The sequence below is a fragment of the Molothrus ater genome, chromosome 10, assembly GCF_012460135.2.
Source record: "Molothrus ater isolate BHLD 08-10-18 breed brown headed cowbird chromosome 10, BPBGC_Mater_1.1, whole genome shotgun sequence".
In the NCBI taxonomy this organism is placed as follows: domain Eukaryota; kingdom Metazoa; phylum Chordata; class Aves; order Passeriformes; family Icteridae; genus Molothrus; species Molothrus ater.
Window position 1 is genome coordinate 12,304,224 of NC_050487.2, and position 20,290 is coordinate 12,324,513.

Genomic DNA, 20,290 nt, shown 5'->3' on the forward strand with positions numbered 1-20,290 from the left:
CCAGCTGGATGGGATGGGGGGGGGCTACAAAGCCTGTGCAGGCAGGCTCTGCAAGTTTCTGGAACCAGTATGTTCCTGAAGCAGGTTTTCAAAATTGAAGTCTTTTTCACACTGGTACTTACAATTATTCTATATGATTCTCCTCCAGTGATCTTTCCCAGAATTTCAGAGCATGTGATTTCTGCCCAATTAGATCTATATTAGCATTAATCAGCATTCTCTATGGCTTTACAATGTTTTACACCATTTCTAGTTATTCTCTCTGAACTAATAATATAAAATATTTGCTGTTAGAGCTGTCTACAGTTGCACTGGACTCATCTGACAGAAGGCCTTATGACCTGATCCAAACCCTAACATTTGTTTTATCAGGCTTTCATCAAAACCCTGTGGTTTTAATGCTTCACTGAGGTGCTGGAACTCTAAACCCTACTACCTCAACCATGACTGCAGTTAAGATGATATATTTGCTTTATAAATTAGACACTGAACAAAGCTATTTAAAAAATTTACTTTCTGGGACATCATGGGAAAAGAGAGGAATCTGAGACTTGTTTTTTTTTAGTACCTCTACAATGATGTATCTGCTTCAGGAATGGCTTCTATTTCAGTTTATTATAATGATTTTAGATTAAAAAATTCACCAAGAAAGCTAATACATATTTGTAGTAATAAATACATATGGTGCTCAGCACATCAATGCTGCATGAAGCATTTTGCATCTCTGCAGATTTTCTTAAACATTTTTTCTCTCTTAATCATCTCTTATCAGTTACATTCCTGAAGTACAAGAAAAAAGAACAGATCAGCAATGCAGTAAAGAATTATGACTACACCAAGCAGGATCACCAAGCTTACTTTTAGCAAAGATCCATAATTCTTTTCCACCGAGAATGTATTTGTAAAGACTGTATTAGACTTCACTTCTGATTGAAAACATTAATCTACTCTTAGAAATATCTTATTCTCTTTGTGTCCTCCTCCAACCCCTGCTAATTTTTGTTCCCATACTCTTTCCTTAGCTCATGTTACCCTGATTTTGCAGGGATTTGTTTCCATCAGACTTCTCCTCTTCTGAAGCTCCACAACCGTTTACCCTTCCCATTTGACAGGGCCAAGGGTCTTACCCTGGGTGGTGACAGCTCAGCTAAAACCTCCTGTCAATGGAACCAGTCAAACACAGACCTGGCAGGAGAGAACTGCAAAAGACCATAAGAGTCAAGATAAACCATTTTATGGGGCTGCTTCAAATGAGTGTGTTAGTTGGGCCATTCATGTATCTTTTTTATGCCCCAGCCATAAAACCACACCTCTTTATGACAATAGCAGGTTGTATGGAAGTCCAAAGTATAAACTTAGTGGAGGAGGGAAGTTCACCTGTTGATAAAACACAAATCTTGAACAGAACACCTGGTCCCACTGGCTCCAATCACTGCAGCTAAAAGCAAACAGTTTCATCTTACAGAAGTTTTTGTGGATCACATGCACATGGCTTTATTTGGGTGCCACTCCTGCTGGCACAGATGATCTTGGCATATCAATTGCTGCTCCTGTGCCCTTATTGAACAAAGTATTTGCCAATGACACACCTGCCTGTTTGCACAAGGGCTTCTCTCCACTGCCCTGCCGAGATTTAAGGATCTCTGGTCCTTATTTTATTGCTCTGAAACTTTCACATCATCTCCTCCCTCACTGTTTGTCATTATTGAGTAAAACAGGAGAAAATGCACCCGTTAACCTTTTTCCTCAGCAGCAAGGACAGAGCCCCACATGCCTTGTGTTTGTAACAGTGCAAGAACTGGTTATGGTATCACAATGATGAATACTGAATGAGCATCCACCCTAGACAAAAGACATTTAATGACCCATCTTGCAGATCAGCAAAAAGGAAAAGAATACCTTTGATCTTCTGTTAGGCTCAATTAGGAAAGGGAAGTGATCAAACTATGGGTCTGCACTGACTGACTCTGCAAGGGCAATATCCACCGTGTCCCGGAGGGTGAAATAGACTGCACACCCTAATTCTTGGTGGTATTTCACTCTTCTGTGAGTTTTTATTTCATTTTGTATCAGGCCCTTGAGAGTCTGAAAGCGATAAAAGCAGACATAAAACTCTTCCTAATAGGGAGCCATTTAATTAATTTATTTACCAAATTGTTCATTTAAGTAATGACCCACTTGTCCTAGCTTCTGCTAAACTTGTTTTTGTCTCAACTGTTGCATTTTCAGAGCATTGAAGTGATGCTGCTCTCATATGGTAGGCTTACTTAAGTGAAAACATTTCAGAATCAAAGATTTAAAACTGTCCAAACTCTAAGGAGTTTCTTGGTTTAAATACTAATATTTTTTAAAGTTCTTTGACTTTCAAACCATAATATTTGTATATTAGTCTTATTTTCAAGGGTTCCAAGCACAGTGTTTGGCAACCCAGTCCTGGGCAACGCCAAAGGCTAAACAATGCACTCCTTGTGGGTCTCTACCCAGGTGTTCTGAGCCTTAATCTACAATTATTTGGAACTAGAGATAGGAGAGGAGATTAAATAAACAAATTCTACAAAGGTTTGGTTTGCAATGGACTTAAATTTCATCTTGTTCCAATCCCCTGCCATGGGCAAGGTCACCTTCCACTATCCCAGGCTGCCCCATCCAGCTTGGCATTGGACACTTCCACAGATGGGGCAGCCACAGCTTCTCTGGGCCACCTGTGACAGAGTTTTACCACCTCACAATAAAGAATTTCTTCCTTGTATCTAATGTAAACCTCCTCTTTTCCCATTTAAAACCATCCCCCCTTGTCTTGTCACTACACACCCTTGCCAAAAGTCCCTCTCCAACTTTCATGTAGCAACTTTAGGTACTGAAAGGTGCCATAACAACCCCAACTCTCTCAGCTTATCACAGAAAGTTCTCTGCATTATTAATTAATTACAAATTGTTTTTTTAAAATCTTTTCTTAATCCTGTCCTATACACTCAGCACACTGTCCTACACATAATAGCCAAAATATCTCCCCTGGATTTGCATAGTTAATAGGACCTTTTCTCTTTTAAATAAAACAGGATTTTGACACTTTGGGTTCTTCAGGGAGCCCAGAAGAAATATTAAAAAAATGCTCAAAACTTTCTCTTGAATTCTAGAAAAGTGTGAAACATACAAGGTATTTCTAGTAGCAATCCTTGCTCTGATCCCAGGCTGCATTTCCTTTCTCAGTTCTTGTTGGTATAAATGGGCATTAGCATGACACCTGCTTAAAAGACACGTGGATAGAAAATTAATACAGTCATAATGTCCAAAATGTACCCAAGGTTCTGCAAGCAATCCATAGATGACTAAGAAAAGACTTTTGCAGCAATACTGGACCTTGACACATGCACTGAAAAGACTTTTGTGCAATACTGGACCTTGACACATATTTCCTTTAGGGCCTTGGGCAACGTGGTCTAGTGAAAAGTGTCCCTGCCCATGGCAGGGAGGTGGAACTCAGTAATCTTTAAGGTTTCTTCCAATCCAAACCATTCTGTGGTTCTATGATCTGGAGGGGGTAGAAAGAGAAAATGCCCATGGTCATTTCTAGATAGAAACAGGTGTTTCTCACAGAGCAATGTCTGTAACAGAAGCTTGCAGGATGTTTCATGGTTTGGTTGTTGCTGTGTATGGGTTTTCTATACAAAACACCAGAAGTGTAAATAGAGCACTTACCTAATGTGACTGGAACAGAGAAAAACAAATCCTTCAAATGAGTATCTTAAAGTGGAAAAGCACATCAAGGATGAAATGACTTGCAGGTAATTTTTCCTTCAATACTCACCTTGAGTTGAATTAAACTAGGATTTATGATTCTAACACAGAACATACCATTCTAATTTAAAAGAAACCAATACAACAACTGAGGGTCAGAAGGAGGAAATTTCTTTTGTTTTTTGTTTGTTTTTTTTTTTTTTTTTCCCAAAACAGCTTCATTTAGACAACTCTATTAGAAAATGTCCATTTTGGATCATTTCTCAGTTTGTCTAATCCAACAAATAACCAAATTGACACAAAAATATTTTTTTAATACAGCCAGCAAAGTCTATGAAGAGAAGTACTTTTGCATCCACCAAATTATCAGACAACCAAAGAATCTCAGAACTTACAGCAACTCTGTGTCTTCACTCCCTTACAGGAAGTGTCTGATCTTCCCACGGGCAAACCAACTTCTCCCCACGTGCTGGTGCCACCTGGGTTTGTGGCACTACAGTGGATTTCCCCCCCTCTGCCCCAGCACACAGTGACAGACCACCATGACATGACTTTTTCCCATAGAAACCTTCCACTTTTCTAGGTACAGCACCACACAGCACTCTCCTTTACACATGGCACCTTCTGTTTCTGCAGATGGGGAGTGTCCTGGGGCTGGGCTTCTCCTCTGCCCACCTGCAGAAGCTGGAGACATGCTCCAGGTGCAAAAGACTAGGTTGGGTACTGACCAGAGGAGCTCACTTTGTGGTAGACAGTATTCTGCCCATGCCCTGACCAGATCTCATAAAATAACTAATAGTTCAGCTGTAAATGCAGGCAGGAAAGATAATCCAGTATTGTGTGGCAAAGGTTTCATATCAGACAGAGAAAATGAAATCCTTCAGTTAAGAGCAGAATTTAATTAGAGGTTAAAGGGTATCTTGAACTTCCATCAGCATCCTAGGTGAAAAAAGGATGATGTGTGAAAAGCTAAATACTGTCATAATGAGCTGTTGCTGCCATCTACTGAACACACGGAGTGTGAACTACACAGATTTACCGTTTGGCTACTGATCAGAAATATTTGCTTGGCTGGATAAGGTAAAATTTCTGTTTCTTTAGAGCAATCACGTTTCTTTCTAGATGATATCCAGGACATGAGTTTGCTTTAGAAAAACATTGTGACCCTTTGGGAGATTCTGAATTCTCCTTTGGGACCCACTCCTAGCCCGTGGGGGAACTGGGAATTGTGAACAGTGAGCATATGTAGCTCCCATCATGTGAAACACACTGCTATTCATAAGAAAGAGTAATTAGTTAGAGCTACAGGTTGTTAAGACCTTAAAACACATGAGCTCTTCTTTAGCAACAGCATGCAGAATCCATGCTGAGGGTGGATACCTGCCCTGTGTGGCAGCTGTAGTTCAGAGGAGTGATCTCCCAGCTGGAAAAGCACTGGCAGTGGCACTGAATCTCCACCAGGATGCTGAAGGGTGGCACAGAGGTCAAGCAGCCTGCTGAGAGAGCTCTAAGCACCAAGAGCTGTCCCAGCCCCACTGCTTGTTTTATCCAGGGGATGAGCCTGTTCTTGTATGTCCCAGAAGCTGCCCCTGAGTGTAAACAGAGGCATTCAAACATACTCATATACATACACATTAACAGCAAAAAGCCTTTGAATTAACACAAAACGCAGCAACAAAGTCACTAAGTGTGAGAAATCCCATGTTATCATCTGGTTGGAATTAACTGTAAATTATATGCACATATTGCTTACCTACAAGGTATATACATGGGTGCTCACAGCCAAATTCAGCCCTGTGGGTAAATAAAACCTTATTTGGTGTTGACTTCAATGAGGCTGGACACATTTGCTTAGAGACATCTTTGGCTTGTTAGGGGCCAGAAGAGGACTGGAAGTTTCAGGGGAAAACTGGAAGATAGGTGGGGATCCTGCTCAGCTTAAGGCAATGAATTCAGTCGAGTGTTCAGCCACACACAGCTCAGTAACAGGGCACCAGAGCCAAGATTATGGCTACAGTAACAGTGACTTCTGTCTAAAATGGCAAAGGGATTTAAAGAGACAAAAAAAATAATCTGGTTCTTTTTCTCAGTCTACATTCAGGCATGTGGGAGCTGCATTTGACAGAACGGCACCAGTGTGAGAACAGCAAAAAGCATCCTGTGTTCCGCTGCAAATCCCGTATTCCTCTGCAAATGCCGTATTCCTCTGCAAATTCCGGAATTTCCACACGAGGGAGCCTCTGGCCCACGAAGCTCACAGGGCGCTTCCTCCCGGGAAAGGTGGCAGCAGAGGTTCCCTGCGAGCTCCCAATTCGTGCAGCCTGATTGCGACTGCTATGAGTCACAGCAAGAGCCAGAAGTGAAATGGTTAACAGATAATGATGATTGTCAGAGCTTGTTAACCACAATTATTTTCAAGACATATGTAAATCTGTATAAATACCTAAGTGTGGTATATAATCTAAAACATACTGTTTAAATCTATAAGCATTCCTGAGTTAATTTCACTATGGGAACGTTAGTTGCAACTTCCTGACTTCACTGTGTTTGAATTCATATCCATGAACATTAATTTAAAATTAGTCTAAATATTTGTTGAGAAGTAATCACCTGATAAATTTAGCTCTTTTTCATTTTTATGAATTATTCATTATCTCCTCTCTTTCCGTTGATGTGTTGGTTGTTTTCAAGAATTGAATTACTGGTTGACACTAAAAAAAAAAAAAAAATTCCAGCATTTCTAGTGATTTGTAAAACGTTGCCCTTAGAAACTTGACTGGTGACTGTGAGAGCAATTGGGTTTGCCACCAATATTTTATGCTACTGGTTTGCTTCTTGAAGAGAGATTTTCAGAGGCATAAGCAAGTTGATACAGCAAACAATTTGCAACAACAGCAAAAAAAATCTGTTTATGTCTTGCATATATATCATTCCTACAAAGGAAGCTTGTATTAGCAAAAGTTGGTGGAACTGTTTGGGAACACTGAGGTGTGGTTGCAGAAATGAAGACCCATGTGAAACTGCTGAACTGTGAAAAGCTCCTTCTGCCCAGTCATCACAGAAAATACCTGAGCTTGCCAAAGGAAAAGAATAATTCTATTCTAGGATGGCCTCAGGCAAGTCTGAATGAAAAATTATCAGCCATCAGATATTACAAAGAGCAACAAACCTTTTCAGAAAAGCCTTGAGCAGATGGCAGCAAGGCTCCTTAACCCTGGCTGGTACAAAGGGAAGTGATTTGTGAGCCTCCAGCACACAGAGGACCATCACTCAAACTTTATCTATGGCCTGCCTTCAGTGCAAATAGTGGAAGACCAGATTTTCAGAGTAGAATTTATATTCCCAAGTCTAGGGCTGGAAGTCTAATTTCTGGCTGCCACTCATTAAAACAATCTTTGTCACAAAATTAATTTACTAGCAAACGTAACTTCCATTCTTCCAACTCACTGAAACAGATAACAACTTCAACTTCCCATCGGGTATGTCTTTATATTTGTTACTTTCAAATCAGTTTGCTACTATTAATTAAATAACAAATCAGAAAATTACTTCTAAAATTATAAAAAAGCAAAAGCCCCAGAACACACCCTCATGTGGTTAGAAACTGGTACCAGCACCTGCAAAACATCAAAGGCTTCTCTAAACTTAGACTTTCATCAGTGATGCTGCAAGCCTTCATCTAATCTTTCATGATTTCCCATACAGGAACATCAAAAGAGAAAGAAGAGAATAGCACTGTTCCAAAGCAACAGTGCTCTGTGTGAAAAGTATGTGTTTAGCTATTACACATAAAAAATATAAGTGGGAAATTATTATTTACATGAGACATCTTTTAATAAACATCATCATTAGCTCCCTGTCTTTTCCTATAAGGAACAAGGATTTTTGCAGTTCAAAATCATGTCCAAAGCTCAAGCGATTTCTGGAAGAAAATGAAAAAGAATTAGAAATGTATAAGCCTTCAAAGCAAGAAGATAAATTTATGTTCATTTTTACCTACTGAAACACATTCTGCATATTTCATTGTTTCTGTCATCTTGTTATAATCCATCCAAAGAGTTTTCAAAGAACATTAAGTCCTACAAATAAACAAACTATGCATTAGATATGGAAGGCACAAAAACGCAAAAATTACTATCAAAAGTCTTACTTGCAAGCTTTTGTTACATAAAGTATTTATATTAGTCAATCACTTTTCATCGCTGCCACTGAGAAACAGTTTTGGAGGGGGCAATCCAAAATCTTAACTGTCATTTCTATCCTACTAAAAGCAAAATTTCTGATTTGTTGTTGGAATTTTAAAGCAAACACTTTTCATTGAATAATTTAAATAGTATTATCATTTTGGTTGTCTCTGATGTAAGTATCACAGATCATTTGAAACCATTTCATGTTAATACAATTACATTGGCAAAAGAGCTACACAGCAAATATCAATTTCTAATTCTAGAAAACATGCATCTTAACTTCATATTTACCCCTAGCACTGAATATTTACCCCTAGCACTTCTCATATGGTTCTTATGGTTATCTTCACAAGAGAATTTTTGTAGGAATTTTCATGTGACCTGAAGGTCTTACATACAACACTCAACAGAATCGTTGAATTGGTTTGAAATTACCATCAGAAACAATATAACTTTTTTTTTTTGGTTCATACACTTGTTCAAACACAATAAAGGGTTTGGGGGAGTTTGGTAGGTTTGACATGTATGTTGAGATTAGATCCTGCCATACAAAATATTGAACTGCATGTGTAATACTATTTAAACTGTTTAATAAACAAAAATTTAGGAACATTAAAAAAAAACAGCTGACATAAAAATTAAAATGTTTTAGTTAATTTATCTTATAGGTACTGGATTTGGTTTTCCAATGCATTTTCATTTTTGTAGTTCTCAGCTGACAGCAAGGGCCCCTTTGGCCCTGGTCTGCACAGCTCTATAGACCTGCCCATCCACCTGCACACTTACAATGAGGAAACAAGCACCAATCATGACTGCCTTGATCCTCACGTCGAGATCCACAGGAACCTGGATCCCGAAGTTGGCGGTGTTGGTGAAGACGTTGTTGACAAATCCAGACCAATACTTGGAAATTTTGCCGATCGTTGTCATCTCATTCAGAGTTTTTACCTGCACAAAGGAAAAACAGGAACAGACATAAATGTAAACAAATCAAGTGCACACTGATGACATCTCCACAGAATTAATGACTGTGTCCTGACATGCTGAGTATGCTATAGTTGTCAGGTTCTCCTTTTATTGTTATTGCTGCGATGTTCTATTAGTGTCAAATTTCCCTTTACGAGTAGCACGCAAGAAAGGGTCTCAAGTTTGGAAATATCAGCATCTTTAGAGCGGACAAAAAGTGGGAGAAAGCAATCTTGAAAGTTTATGACAGTTATGCCTTTCTTTCACAGAGTTGTGGGGTTTTTTTCTCTCTCCTGTTTTTTATATTCTCCTAGCCCCACTGCTGTGGACCACTGTCCTCTCAGGGTCAGGCATGTTCTTAATCATGCAGTAATTCACATGTTTCTTACAGTATACTGAAATTTCAGACAATACCCACTGGAGTCTTCTAATTTGGCTAATGAGTTAATAAGTTGATAAACCCAAAAATTCCTTTATGGTTCTTAACTAAAGCAAAGCACTTTGTTCACATCAGAAAACTCTGTTCAGGGTTTCTTCAAGTATCTCAGATTCTCCCTCTCACCTGAGAAATTTATTCAAAGTAGTAAAACTTTTAAATTGTTAACACTTGTACAAAACATACCTCAAAGTCAACATCTTCAAAACAGCCACAGGTTGCATATGGGCCAATTATTTTTAGCACATCTTCTTTACTTTCATTCTGTATGGTGAACTTTGGCAGAAAAGGGTCCCAGTTCTGTACAACATACCCAGCTACTGTACCTGGTGGGGACTGAACTTCTAACTAGCAAACAAAGAAAACAAAAAACGTTTTAGCTGATTGTATCTTAATATATTTTTCCATGATAGTGTATTGTTTATATAATGACAAGATATTTATCTACTGAATACAGTAACATCGTTTTACCAAACATGGAACTGGATATTGCAGAACTGTCTAACGGTATTGTTAAATACAGTGGACAATACGAAACTCAAAAGCTGCACCAGAAACCAACATGTTACATACAATAAGACTTTATAAAAGCTATGAGCTGGGAAAAAATGAATTGTATTCAGACAGTATCCTAGAAGCTTATTTTAAGTAGTTGTATTACCAAAGGACTTTTTCTTTAAAAATCCTGTCAAGGATAAGTGCTAAGAAGGTAAGTGGATGAGCTAACCTGTAAACCATTTTCATAACACAAGAAAGATGTCTGAATAAAGGAGAGTCAAAAAATACAGAGGAAAGACCTGATGCTCTATGGGATTTGCATTTTTCACTCCAAGCAGCTTACTTCCATGTTCTGCCATTTCCCAGAGATACGTGGCCCTGAAGAGGCAGATGCATGGAGCGAAGGCTCAGCCTCCTCAGAGATCTGCTTCCAAGTCCCACCCCCAGACCCCAGTGGCCTTGCACAGTTTCCATCCTTCCCCCTCCTGGAGTTCAGTGGGTGATCTCTGCCTGTGTCAGTGCAAGGAGCATCTTGGGGTGTCACCTGACTGGAGAGACATCACCAGACACCAAAGCTTTGTGTGGGATGTCAGCAAAGCCAGGTCCCATGGAAGGGAGGAGGCAGAGCTAGGTCCCATGGAAGGGAGGATGGAGGAAGGGAGGGAACAGAACTCAATCATCAAGAGTTGTGTCCACCCATAGGGGGCTGTGAATTCCTGAATTGCTCCCTGCCACCCTGGAGGAGCTGCCCAGCGAGATGCTGGGACAGAGGGCATCGGGGATCCCCTCACCTCCTGCAGGAAGCAGGGGAAGCAGCAGCTGGTGCACCTCAGGGGCCGGATGACGCGGATCACCTCGCGGCCGGCGTTATCCGCGATGCTGATGGTGAAGGCCCGGAGGGGCGCGCACAGCTTGCGGTCAAAGCAGCCGTTCTCTTCCACTGCAAAGTAAACTCTCTGTCCCAAGGGGTTCTTTATCTCGTATTTGCTGGAGGTCTCTGTGCCAAGTATGGCTAATAAAGCAAAACAAGCAGAATGTTAACTTAACATAATCTTTGTTATTACTTTAGTATAATGTTAGTGTGTATATATATATGAGCATTTATTTTAGAAGTCTATGACAAAGATTTTTTTTAAATTGTTTTGAAGTAGCAACACAAAGAAAATATACAGGGAAATAATAATGCCAGGTCTGTATTTTGAAGGAATTAATTCAGAGTTTGATTTGCTGTACACTAAAGTACGTATCGCAACAGAGAATTCAGATCCTGAGTTTTTGGTATGGGCTTTTTCTGGGTTTATCATCTGTGAAAAGTAACATCCTGAGACTACCCCACCTCAGTGAAAAGGTTATTTGAGAATCAGGCCAAAACCATTCTGAATGGGAGAAATACATTCTACAGTATTTTACTGGAAGTAAAATTTTACAGTATTTAATACTTGTTCATTACTTTGAAATTCTGAGAAACTAAATAATTATAAAATCTTTTGCTTAATTTTATGTTTTCTGTCCTTCGTTTCTCTCTTTGCCTTGTTTCTCGTAGTATGTTACTTATTGTTAGATAAATGTTTCCATTGAAAGAGGGTTAAGCTTTAACAACACTGAGAGGGAAGTGTCTGAGGGAGAGAATTTGGGACATTTGTAGAGACTAGTCATCCCTCAGTGGTTTGCTGCAGAACAGGCAAACAATAAAGTGAGCCTTCCCCACCCTATCACTGCATAACAGCCTGACACAGGGCAGCAGGAGGGTTCACAGTCACTTCAGTGAGCTGGGGGCAAGACTTGGATGGCTTTTGGGGACACCCATGTACCAGCACTGCTAAAGGGTGACAAGGATTGCACCATACCTTCCAGAAGATCCACTTGCTGATGAATAATTATCTGGTCCAGCTGCTTAAAAAAATAAACAAGATGGTGGGTCTTGGATAGGTCTGGAGCCACTAATGGTCCCATGTCTATTTTTATTGCTCATCTTCCTGTGATTAAGATTTCTTTCCTTACACAGGTGCATAGGTTTTGTGCCTGAAGGATATCTCAAGTCACACTTTGGACTTCACTATGAAATTATAGCTGAGGAATGTGACATTAGGTGCTGTGGCCTTGTAATTCACCCACACGCTTAAAGAAAAATAATCCTCACTGGGGGAATAAGGCAGACAAAAGAAACAGAAAGCAGAATTCACTCTTGCTCCCGTTGCTCTCCTTGTCAGAGGGGAAGTTCCTCACCCCAAACCCAAGGCTGGTGCTGGGCACCATGGCAGCGCAGGAGTGAATGATCCTGGGCTCAGGGTCAAAATGTGCAGTGGCCACATCCCAAAGGACCTTGCTGGAGCAGCCCAGCAGGGCAGGCAGGGGATGCCAACGATGGCACAAGCCAGCTTTAACGCTCTGATCTCAGGAACACAAGCCCTGCACCCCGAATCTGGCCAATGGTCATGCCAGAGTGCCAGAATGAGCAAAACAACAATGAAACACTCAGCTGGCTAAAAATGTCTTTTACAAATATCTTTGTAACCACGAGCTGGTTACAAATGCAGGAGAAAAACTGCTTGCCATGATACCTAGCTTTGCTGTGCTTATCGTCCCTCCAACATTATTCTTTCGTGGAGAACAGTTGTTAGCATTATAAAACCAGCAAGACTTAATTCCAGTCTACCTTTCAGTTTTATGTGACTTTTTATGCCTGTTTTATGTGACAGTTTTAGGCTTTACCAATCTCTTTTCAGTAATTTTTCTGTAAACTCCTGATGAAGAAACGCTTGGCACAGGGTTTTGTCGTTACTCACAGCTGCAGACACACAGCACACAGCGACCTTCTGAGACCAGCATGGCACAGCTCTCCAGAGCCTGGATATTTTAAATTTGATAAATCTTGCCTGGTACATACTCAAACTGTTGCAGACATTTGTCACTTCTAGTCAGCTCCTGCAGCTAGTTCAGGCTGCAAGGAGAAGCTGGGAAAAGGAGGAACTTCTTAATCCCTTTCATTAATCTCGGAAATGTGCATGCCAGTAATTGAAATAATAAAAAATATTTAGACGTAAAAATATTCTCCCAAGAATCTTTGCTGTTTGTTGTTTGGGTCTCATGAGAGAGCTCTTGGAGCTCATGGGAAGGGCTCTGCTGATGGAAAGACAATAAAAAAAGTTAAAGATGGTAGAGCTATTTTAATATTTTAGTATTTATTTTAACATGGATTTCTTTTTCCCATGTAGTCTTTCACAGGGAAAAGAAAACTAATGACCCTGAATTGTTAAAAGCTTTGAGTGATTTTGGTCGATTGGTTTGCTGTGCACAATGTATAAACAATGTTGAGACAACACAGCAGTAGCACTTGTAATCCCAGTTTTGACTTTCACTGGTTTCTGCAGGGCAGTTATTCTGCTGCATTTTATTGGGGCACTTGTGGATTGAGGGAATTCTGCACTTGCATTTGAAAGCACTCAAAGCCCTTTGGCTTAACAAGGGTCTGGTCCCCTTCAGCTCAGATATGTTAAAATTCCTTATACACAGCTAATTCTCAGTATTCACTTCTGTGGGCATCAAATTTACATCTAATCAGTCTAACCAAGTCTAAACAAAGAAGCTTTTTACAAAAGTAGTTAAACCTGAGTGGTGGCACAACATGCAGTTGAAATACTCAAAACATTCTTCTCCAAGGTTTTACCTGTCTATTCCTGCTGTGGGAAAAAGCTCATTTGATTTTTGTTATGGTCACTGAACTACTCTTTGAGCTATGGCTGTAATCTGGAAGACAGTAATGAAGTTTAGGTAACTTTTTTCTGTAGGAAGTTATTAAAGCGTCATAGAAAGCTGATGTGTTTGCTGAGGCAGAAGCAGTTTTTTGCCCTTCTCTGGTGCACCTCAAGAATCAGAATGATTCCTTCACCTGTACTCACTCTGGGTGTGGATCTGCAGAGTGGAATGTTGCTGGCTGGCCTTTACCTACAGGACATACATTTTCCTTTCCTCTCATCCAATTTAGAATAATTTGTTGCTATTTAGAATAAGATTGTAGGGATCTCTCTGAGACTGACTAAATTTGGATTCTTGCATCACAATCAAATATGTCATGGTCTTATTGAGAAATACATTCAGCTTTCTCAAATCTATCCAGTTCTCTTGCCCAATCCTGCTGGAGAACGTAATTTCTATTTGTTATTCTGTATTTATTCACAACCACTCTCTATATAATCTTTCTTCTAGTAACGAAATTCTATAGATCAAATATGTCTCTTTCCCACAGTTTGTTTACTCTCCTAGGCACCCAGTACAGTTCCCTCTCCAATACTGCTGTTTTCAGTCTACAGATAAAACAGATGGAGTCTTGTTTTAAAGAAGGTTCTCTGCTCCCTGTGCACTTCCAGTAGCACCTCTCTGTGCCTGTTTCCAAGAGTTTGGACCCTCTTTTCCCCAATGCACACAGCACCAGAATGAAACACAGTCTTTTAGAAATCTTCCCAGTAGCATAAATAATTTCCAAGTTCTGCTAGAAACATCTTCATTCAAGCATTTAATTCTGTGAAAATCTCTTAGTCCATGAGGATAAATCCAAAGGGATTACACCTGCAGCTGTGAATCCCGCATGCATTCTGCAGGCAGCCCTGCTGGTGGGACCTCCTTTATCCTATCCTCCATCCTATCCTCCATCTATCCTCCATCCATCCTGAAGGAGCCCCTTTCATTAGCCACAGGGCCAGTGTGGCTCCAGCATCACACACCAAAAGGTTCTGCAGCACATGGAAACTCGAGCTGTGGGAACATGCCAGCCAGCAGCACTGCACACACGCTTCCCGCTTTTCAGACTGCAGAGAAAACTGAGAATCCTTAGCAAGGGCTGCAGCACAGGCCAAGAACAGGCATGAATGAGGTCTTCAGTTCCAGCTGTAGCTCTGAGAGTGACCTGCTCCTTTGTCTTAACATCAGATGCAAAGCTTCTATAAAATGGAGTGACAGTATTTGCTTGCCTGCCCTGTCTGGGTAAATCTGAAGTGCAATTTATGTTCATACAGGAGCCTGAATATGTTACTTGCCAAGTACTGACTAGCACAATCTCTTTTAGACTAAAAAAATGTAGCTTCCACAGTCTGTAAGCAAATGCTTGTGTAATTGACAACACATATCATTTTGTGCTCAGGCATCTTGAAATGAAACTCATCACTCCACATGAAAGACTGCTTCTGAAGAGTTCTCCATTTCATTACTATCTAGGTAACTTAGCTCCAAATATAAAATACATTCAATTTCTGCTTCTATACAAAACTAGCAGAAATGTGTGCCTAAAATACATATCTTGAGTGAAGTAAACATTTCCCAGCATCACCAAAATGCAAACACAGCAGAGGTGTATCAGAATCATGATCTGACTATGCTGGGGGCCTGGCACAGGGCATGTGACACCTTACTCAGCATGTAAGAGTGGAGCAGAGCTGCAGACCATCAGTGCTCTGAGCTCCAGGAGCTGAGAGATTTCCCAGAGCAAAAGGGACAGCCACATGTTTAGCAGTAGGATGGAGAAGAGTTAAGCATTCATTTTTCTTCCCCACCTATGATCCACTTCTCTGCCTCCATTTTCAAGCATTTTCCTCTCTCAGGTATTATCACTTTCTTCCTCACACAGAGTTAATGTCAGTTTGCATCCACTCAGACTTATGCTCATCTAATTTCTATAAAATGAATGGCAAGCTTCTTTCTCCTATGTTCCTTATCTCATAGTAATATCAAACAACAAAAAAAGCCTCTCCATCTCAACCTACCCTGCCCCCAAGAGGAAAAACCCAAACAACCTCAACCCCCAGGGTATCAAAGCAACATAAAAGGAAAACATAACAATTCTAACAGTCAGAAAGATTCAGGACCTGGTTCAGGTACTCCAGACCAGGTGGCAAATTATGAGTGTGTGATGCTTGCTTCCAGAGACTTGTTGGTTCAACAGGCGTATTCTGCTGAGGAGTGTCAGAAGAACCAGGGAGGTAATCCTTAAAGATTAGTTTGGTTTGTCCCTGAGATTCTGCAGAAAAAAAAAAAAAGAGAAAAAATGCAGAAATATCAGGACCAAGGAATAGCTAGGAGCTTCTTGGATCAAAGCTGGAACACTAACATCATTCTGTATGTGATTGTATCAGTACTTCAGGTCAGGACCCAAAAGGAATCTCCTGATTGTCCAACACATCGAGCACTGATTATAAAGCTGCCTTGGGATATGCAAAGAGGAATCACTGCAAAGAGGAATCACTGCAGATGAAGTTAAATCAGGAGTTGTGGTTTTGGAGGGCACCTGATCTGCTCTGACAGCTGGTGAGCACAGAGCCTGTGTGGCAAGGCTGGAGCTGGCCTGGACTCGCACTCAGGGTGGCCAGAAGCCCTCAGCACAGGCTGCCCAGCCCTGCTCCCTGTGAGCTGCCCCATGGGCCAGTGTGTCCTGAGCTGTTGAGGGCTGGCTCCCAGCAAGATGCTTCCCAGCATCCTGAGGGCACCCATAATTTCTCTTAATTAGAGATAACCTTCCCAGGGATCTCAGATTCCCCAAGCTGGATATTACAACCCTGATATCAAAGTCTACACAGCCTCTTATAGTGTATTATTCATTATTATCTTAATGAATGGATCAGACATCATTATGCTGGGTTTTCTGGTTTGCTACCACAAGAAGTCCTTTAGGGCACAGTGATGGTGACCTTGGCCAGGGCTGTGAAGGCAATGAGAGCATTTACTGCCAGAGGCACCTGTAAATGCACTCTGCTCCACAGGCACAGGCACCTTCTCCCACAGCACAGGGAGCACCTTAACCACTGGGCTGCCAAAAAATTCCTGCTAGTTTTTCCAGGTACACTGTTCCTTGGCCTTCAGCAACACTGGTTCTGCAGGAACCAGGAGGAGCAAACGGAAGCTCTCCCCATCCAAATGGCAAATCCTTGTATTGAGCTGAGCCCCTGTGATTTGGCAGGAAAGCAGTCCCCAAAATGATCGTTTTTATCACATGTGACAATACTTAGACACAATGGGATTTGAGGTCCAGAAGGAATTTTGGCTCTAAGTCTGAATCTCTTTTTGCTATTGTGCGTTTAAATGAGATCTTTTAGTATTATTTGAACTCGCTGTGAAAGATTCATCATTCAATCATATTTTGATCTTAATTTGTCTTTGCAGCCACTGCTATCTTTCAAAGTCTGAGACCACAGGAAGAAGTAACCCCTTTGAATTTGTTGCTGGCTTTTAAAAATGTATAACTGGGTAATAAATATTTTATATCCTCTTCTGCATCATTTTACCTCACAGGGTTCTGTTACTGCCGTAACTCTTGTTGTTACATGAAATGCCACGAAGTAGCCCAGTGTAAGTGTTATTCTTGAATAATAAAGAGGGAAAAAAGACAACAAATTGCAGTTCTACCTGTCAAATTTTAAGCTATACAAAAACCAAACAGTAAATACATTAAATATTAATGACAATATGAGCTAGTCTGACACTTTGTCTATTTTTGTGTATGATTCCCATTTCATTGCTAGCATGGAGAACCTTAAAAGTTACCATATGATACAGTGAGTATTCTGTACAAACATAATTTGTAGAGTCGCATATTCCTGAAAGAGGTGAATTGTCAGTTTCTTCATACTAAAAACCATATTCCACACCATTACTATTTAACCATTTTTCCTAACTGATGTACAGGAAAAATATGCAAAACCACATTTCTCTTAAATGGCTAAAGCTAAACAAAATTTAAAACAAAAAACTCTATATTGCAAGAGTAAAACAAGGCTGCAAAACCTGCCTGCTCCTGTGTACCTTTTAGTGTTCTAATGCAGAATGGCTTGAGTGTTTCAGGGAAAGAAGGAGGGATAAACATTTGGCAAACATAGTGAGACTTTTGCTGAAACTCCCAGGGCCAACACATGCCTCTGCACATGCCTACAGAATGACCTCCATGGAGTTGCACTCAAGAGAAAAAGATTTGTATCTTTCTGCTTAGATGAAGCATTTGCAAACCTGGAGAAAATGAATTGTGAAGGCTGCTTAGATCAAATGCTGCACGTTTGCCCATTGCTCTGAGTAATCAATGGCTACTGCTGAAGTCAGTACGTGACAGACACGCCCAAAGAGGAGTATTCTGATTAAATTCGGTTATTCTTCAGTTATTATTCTTCATAGGGGGGGTTGTCAGGTCTCTGGCCAGTTTTGAATGCTATTTTCGAAGTGAAATAGGGAAGAAGTGTGCAAAAATAGTGACACCCTTGGCTCAGTACCCACCCTTGCCAGGCATTCTGTACCAACAGATTTAAGCACCAAGATACCAAGACTAAATTTTCTGACTGAATGCAGAGGCTAACATTTTGTAATATATTTTATTCAAATAACATCCTACTATAGATTTTAGTCTCCTTAGGAGCCTCTTGCATGCTGGATGCTGAAAAATTAAAGGAAGACAAAACAACTGTGCTTTGACTGATGTGGTTTTATCCTGAAACCCTCATTACATCAGACTGCTGATTGCTGGAAAGGCACAAGACTGTGGTTTTCTGTAAACACGATCTAAAAATATAGACTACAGATGCACTTACCTTGAGAGGCCATGAAGCTTCCTGAGTTACTTCTTCAAAGGAAGCCGGGTTAAAAGAAAGGGCTTTTCTTGTTGCAGCAAATAAAACAGGGCTCACAGCATGCACAGGACTTCAGAGGGTGTCTGTGTCCAGGCTATCGCTGGCAGAGCGCGGCGGGAGCGGCACCGAGCGCTGCGCGGCCGCGGGGGGAGCGCCCGGACCCTGCACCCATCCGTGCTGGGGAGAGAGGGAAAAGAGCTCAGCCAGCACTCAGAGACAAAGCTGCAGCGTGCCCACCGCCTAAACGAGCACCTTAGAACCAAAATCCTGCTTTATGATGTCTGTGGTTATTCTGAGAATATAAAGATTCTGCTTTTAGTTCAGTGTTTGTGTCTCCACTTCTTCAGGCTATCCGGTAAAGACAGAGGAGCCAATGAAGTTGTGGATAGCTCATCCCCAGAAGTGTTTAAAGCCAGCTCTGAGCCCCCTGGTCCAGGGAAAGCTGTGCCTGTCCAAGTCAGGGGGTTTGGAACGAGATCATCTTAAAGGTCCCTTCTAACTCAGGTCACTCTATGATTCTATGATTTCCCTACAGCCCACCCCAGTGAACATTTTCCGTGCACAGAGCAGGAAAAGCCGTCTTGGATTTCTCACTGGATTCCATCCATGTAACGTTAGCCAGAGGATGTCCTCCAAGGGATGCCATGCCTACACCCAGTCCCAGAAAATCATCCTGCACATTCATTCCTCCACCACCATGCCCCCACAACACATCCACACAGGACTCTGCTGATCCCTGTGAGGTGTTTGAACTGAGTTTGGAGAACTGAAATAGTCTGGCAGTGTTTGTCCTAGACAAGCACTGTACAAAATGGGAACATATATAATTACCCTCATTGCAATGGGAGGAAAAGATGAGGAGAAGAAAGGAGGGTAATGTTCACTTACCAGCTCATATTCCTGCCTTGAGTGCCCAAGTTGCTGTGGAAATCATCAGGCAGATGTGATCTGCAGGCAGCTGGGATGCACGGCTGCAAGAATGGCAGAGCCTATGCACAGAGCCCAGCAGAGCACAGGGAGGTGCTGGGGACCATTTCCTGTCCTCTTTGCTAGTGCAAGTTGCACTGGTTTGAATCTATCTGAAGTATGGTTGAGCAGAATAAATTCCAGAGTTTACAGTTCAGGAAGATGCTGATGAGAATTCTCTGAAGGAAGAAGACCAAAAACCCATCCCAAAAAACCCCAAAATCATACGGAACCTTATTTTCATAGACTAAAGTAGCAAATGCAAGAGCCTCAGATCTACTCATGGATTTGGCTGCATGAGTTTCCCAGGAGTTTATCACTGCCTGCTTGAGAACTCCCTGGGTGCAGTGGCAAGCACAACCCAACCCAGGAGCCAGACCCTGCTGTGCTCAACCTGGAATCAACCAGAGAAGTAACAGAGACAAACGTTTTGGTGATTGAAAAATAGGTTCTGAACAAATCCTTTTGGATTAGGAGGGAAGTTTGACATAACTGGAAATAAAAATTAAGAATGACCAAAAGTTTTTGCTTCCTTTCTCCCTGTCAAGGATGGGCTTTTTGGAGCAGAGGCTCTAATCCAGAGAGCAGACACAAAGCCTAAAAAAAAGAAGAAAAAGTACAGGGAAAGCTCTGGATAAATATAGTAAACATATCTCTTAAAATGATAGATGAGCATTCAAATGAGATGGCACTCAATTATCTCTAAAAATTAATAAAGACTTATTTTACCTCCCAGAAAATTACAGGGCAAAAAAAGTCCCAGTAATTCTGTCACTACATAAAACAGTCATAATACATTAAGAAAAGTTCCTCAAACAGACAAAACACATTTAAAAATATATGCTGAAAAGAGAAGTTTATAAAGCATTTTTTGAGAAGTCCAAGTGATTTGTTTGCTG

The 20,290-nt window shown here is 41.0% G+C and overlaps 1 protein-coding gene and 1 long non-coding RNA gene across 3 annotated transcripts; both read right to left on the bottom strand.

Moving 5' to 3' along the window:
- Positions 1-596: 596 nt before the first annotated feature.
- Positions 597-3,370, bottom strand: LOC118690214 (uncharacterized). 2 transcript variants are annotated; one of them, XR_004980747.1, is made up of 3 exons: positions 3,155-3,370; positions 1,128-1,199; positions 597-780 (listed from the first exon to the last, which is right to left on the bottom strand). It is a non-coding gene; the product is annotated as an uncharacterized LOC118690214 (long non-coding RNA). The 2 variants fall into 2 exon arrangements; XR_004980746.1 differs by having other exon boundaries at positions 597-1,199.
- A 1,795-nt stretch (positions 3,371-5,165) lies between these two features.
- Positions 5,166-18,566, bottom strand: PLSCR5 (phospholipid scramblase family member 5). The gene is made up of 8 exons (XM_036388831.2): positions 18,387-18,566; positions 15,684-15,835; positions 11,673-11,715; positions 10,617-10,837; positions 9,514-9,675; positions 8,712-8,873; positions 7,735-7,817; positions 5,166-6,072 (listed from the first exon to the last, which is right to left on the bottom strand). Exons 1-7 carry the CDS (start codon positions 18,397-18,399, stop codon positions 7,779-7,781), a joined length of 792 nt encoding a protein of 263 aa, XP_036244724.1. The 5' UTR covers positions 18,400-18,566; the 3' UTR covers positions 5,166-6,072; positions 7,735-7,778.
- Positions 18,567-20,290: the final 1,724 nt, after the last annotated feature.

Coding starts and splice junctions, on each gene's coding strand:
- PLSCR5 (XM_036388831.2), bottom strand. Junction 11,716..15,683: donor GTCTGGAGTACCTGAACCAG/GTCCTGAATCTT, acceptor TTTTTTAAGCAG/CTGGACCAGATAATTATTCA. Junction 9,676..10,616: donor TCCCCTGCTTCCTGCAGGAG/GTGAGGGGATCC, acceptor TTTGTTTGCTAG/TTAGAAGTTCAGTCCCCACC.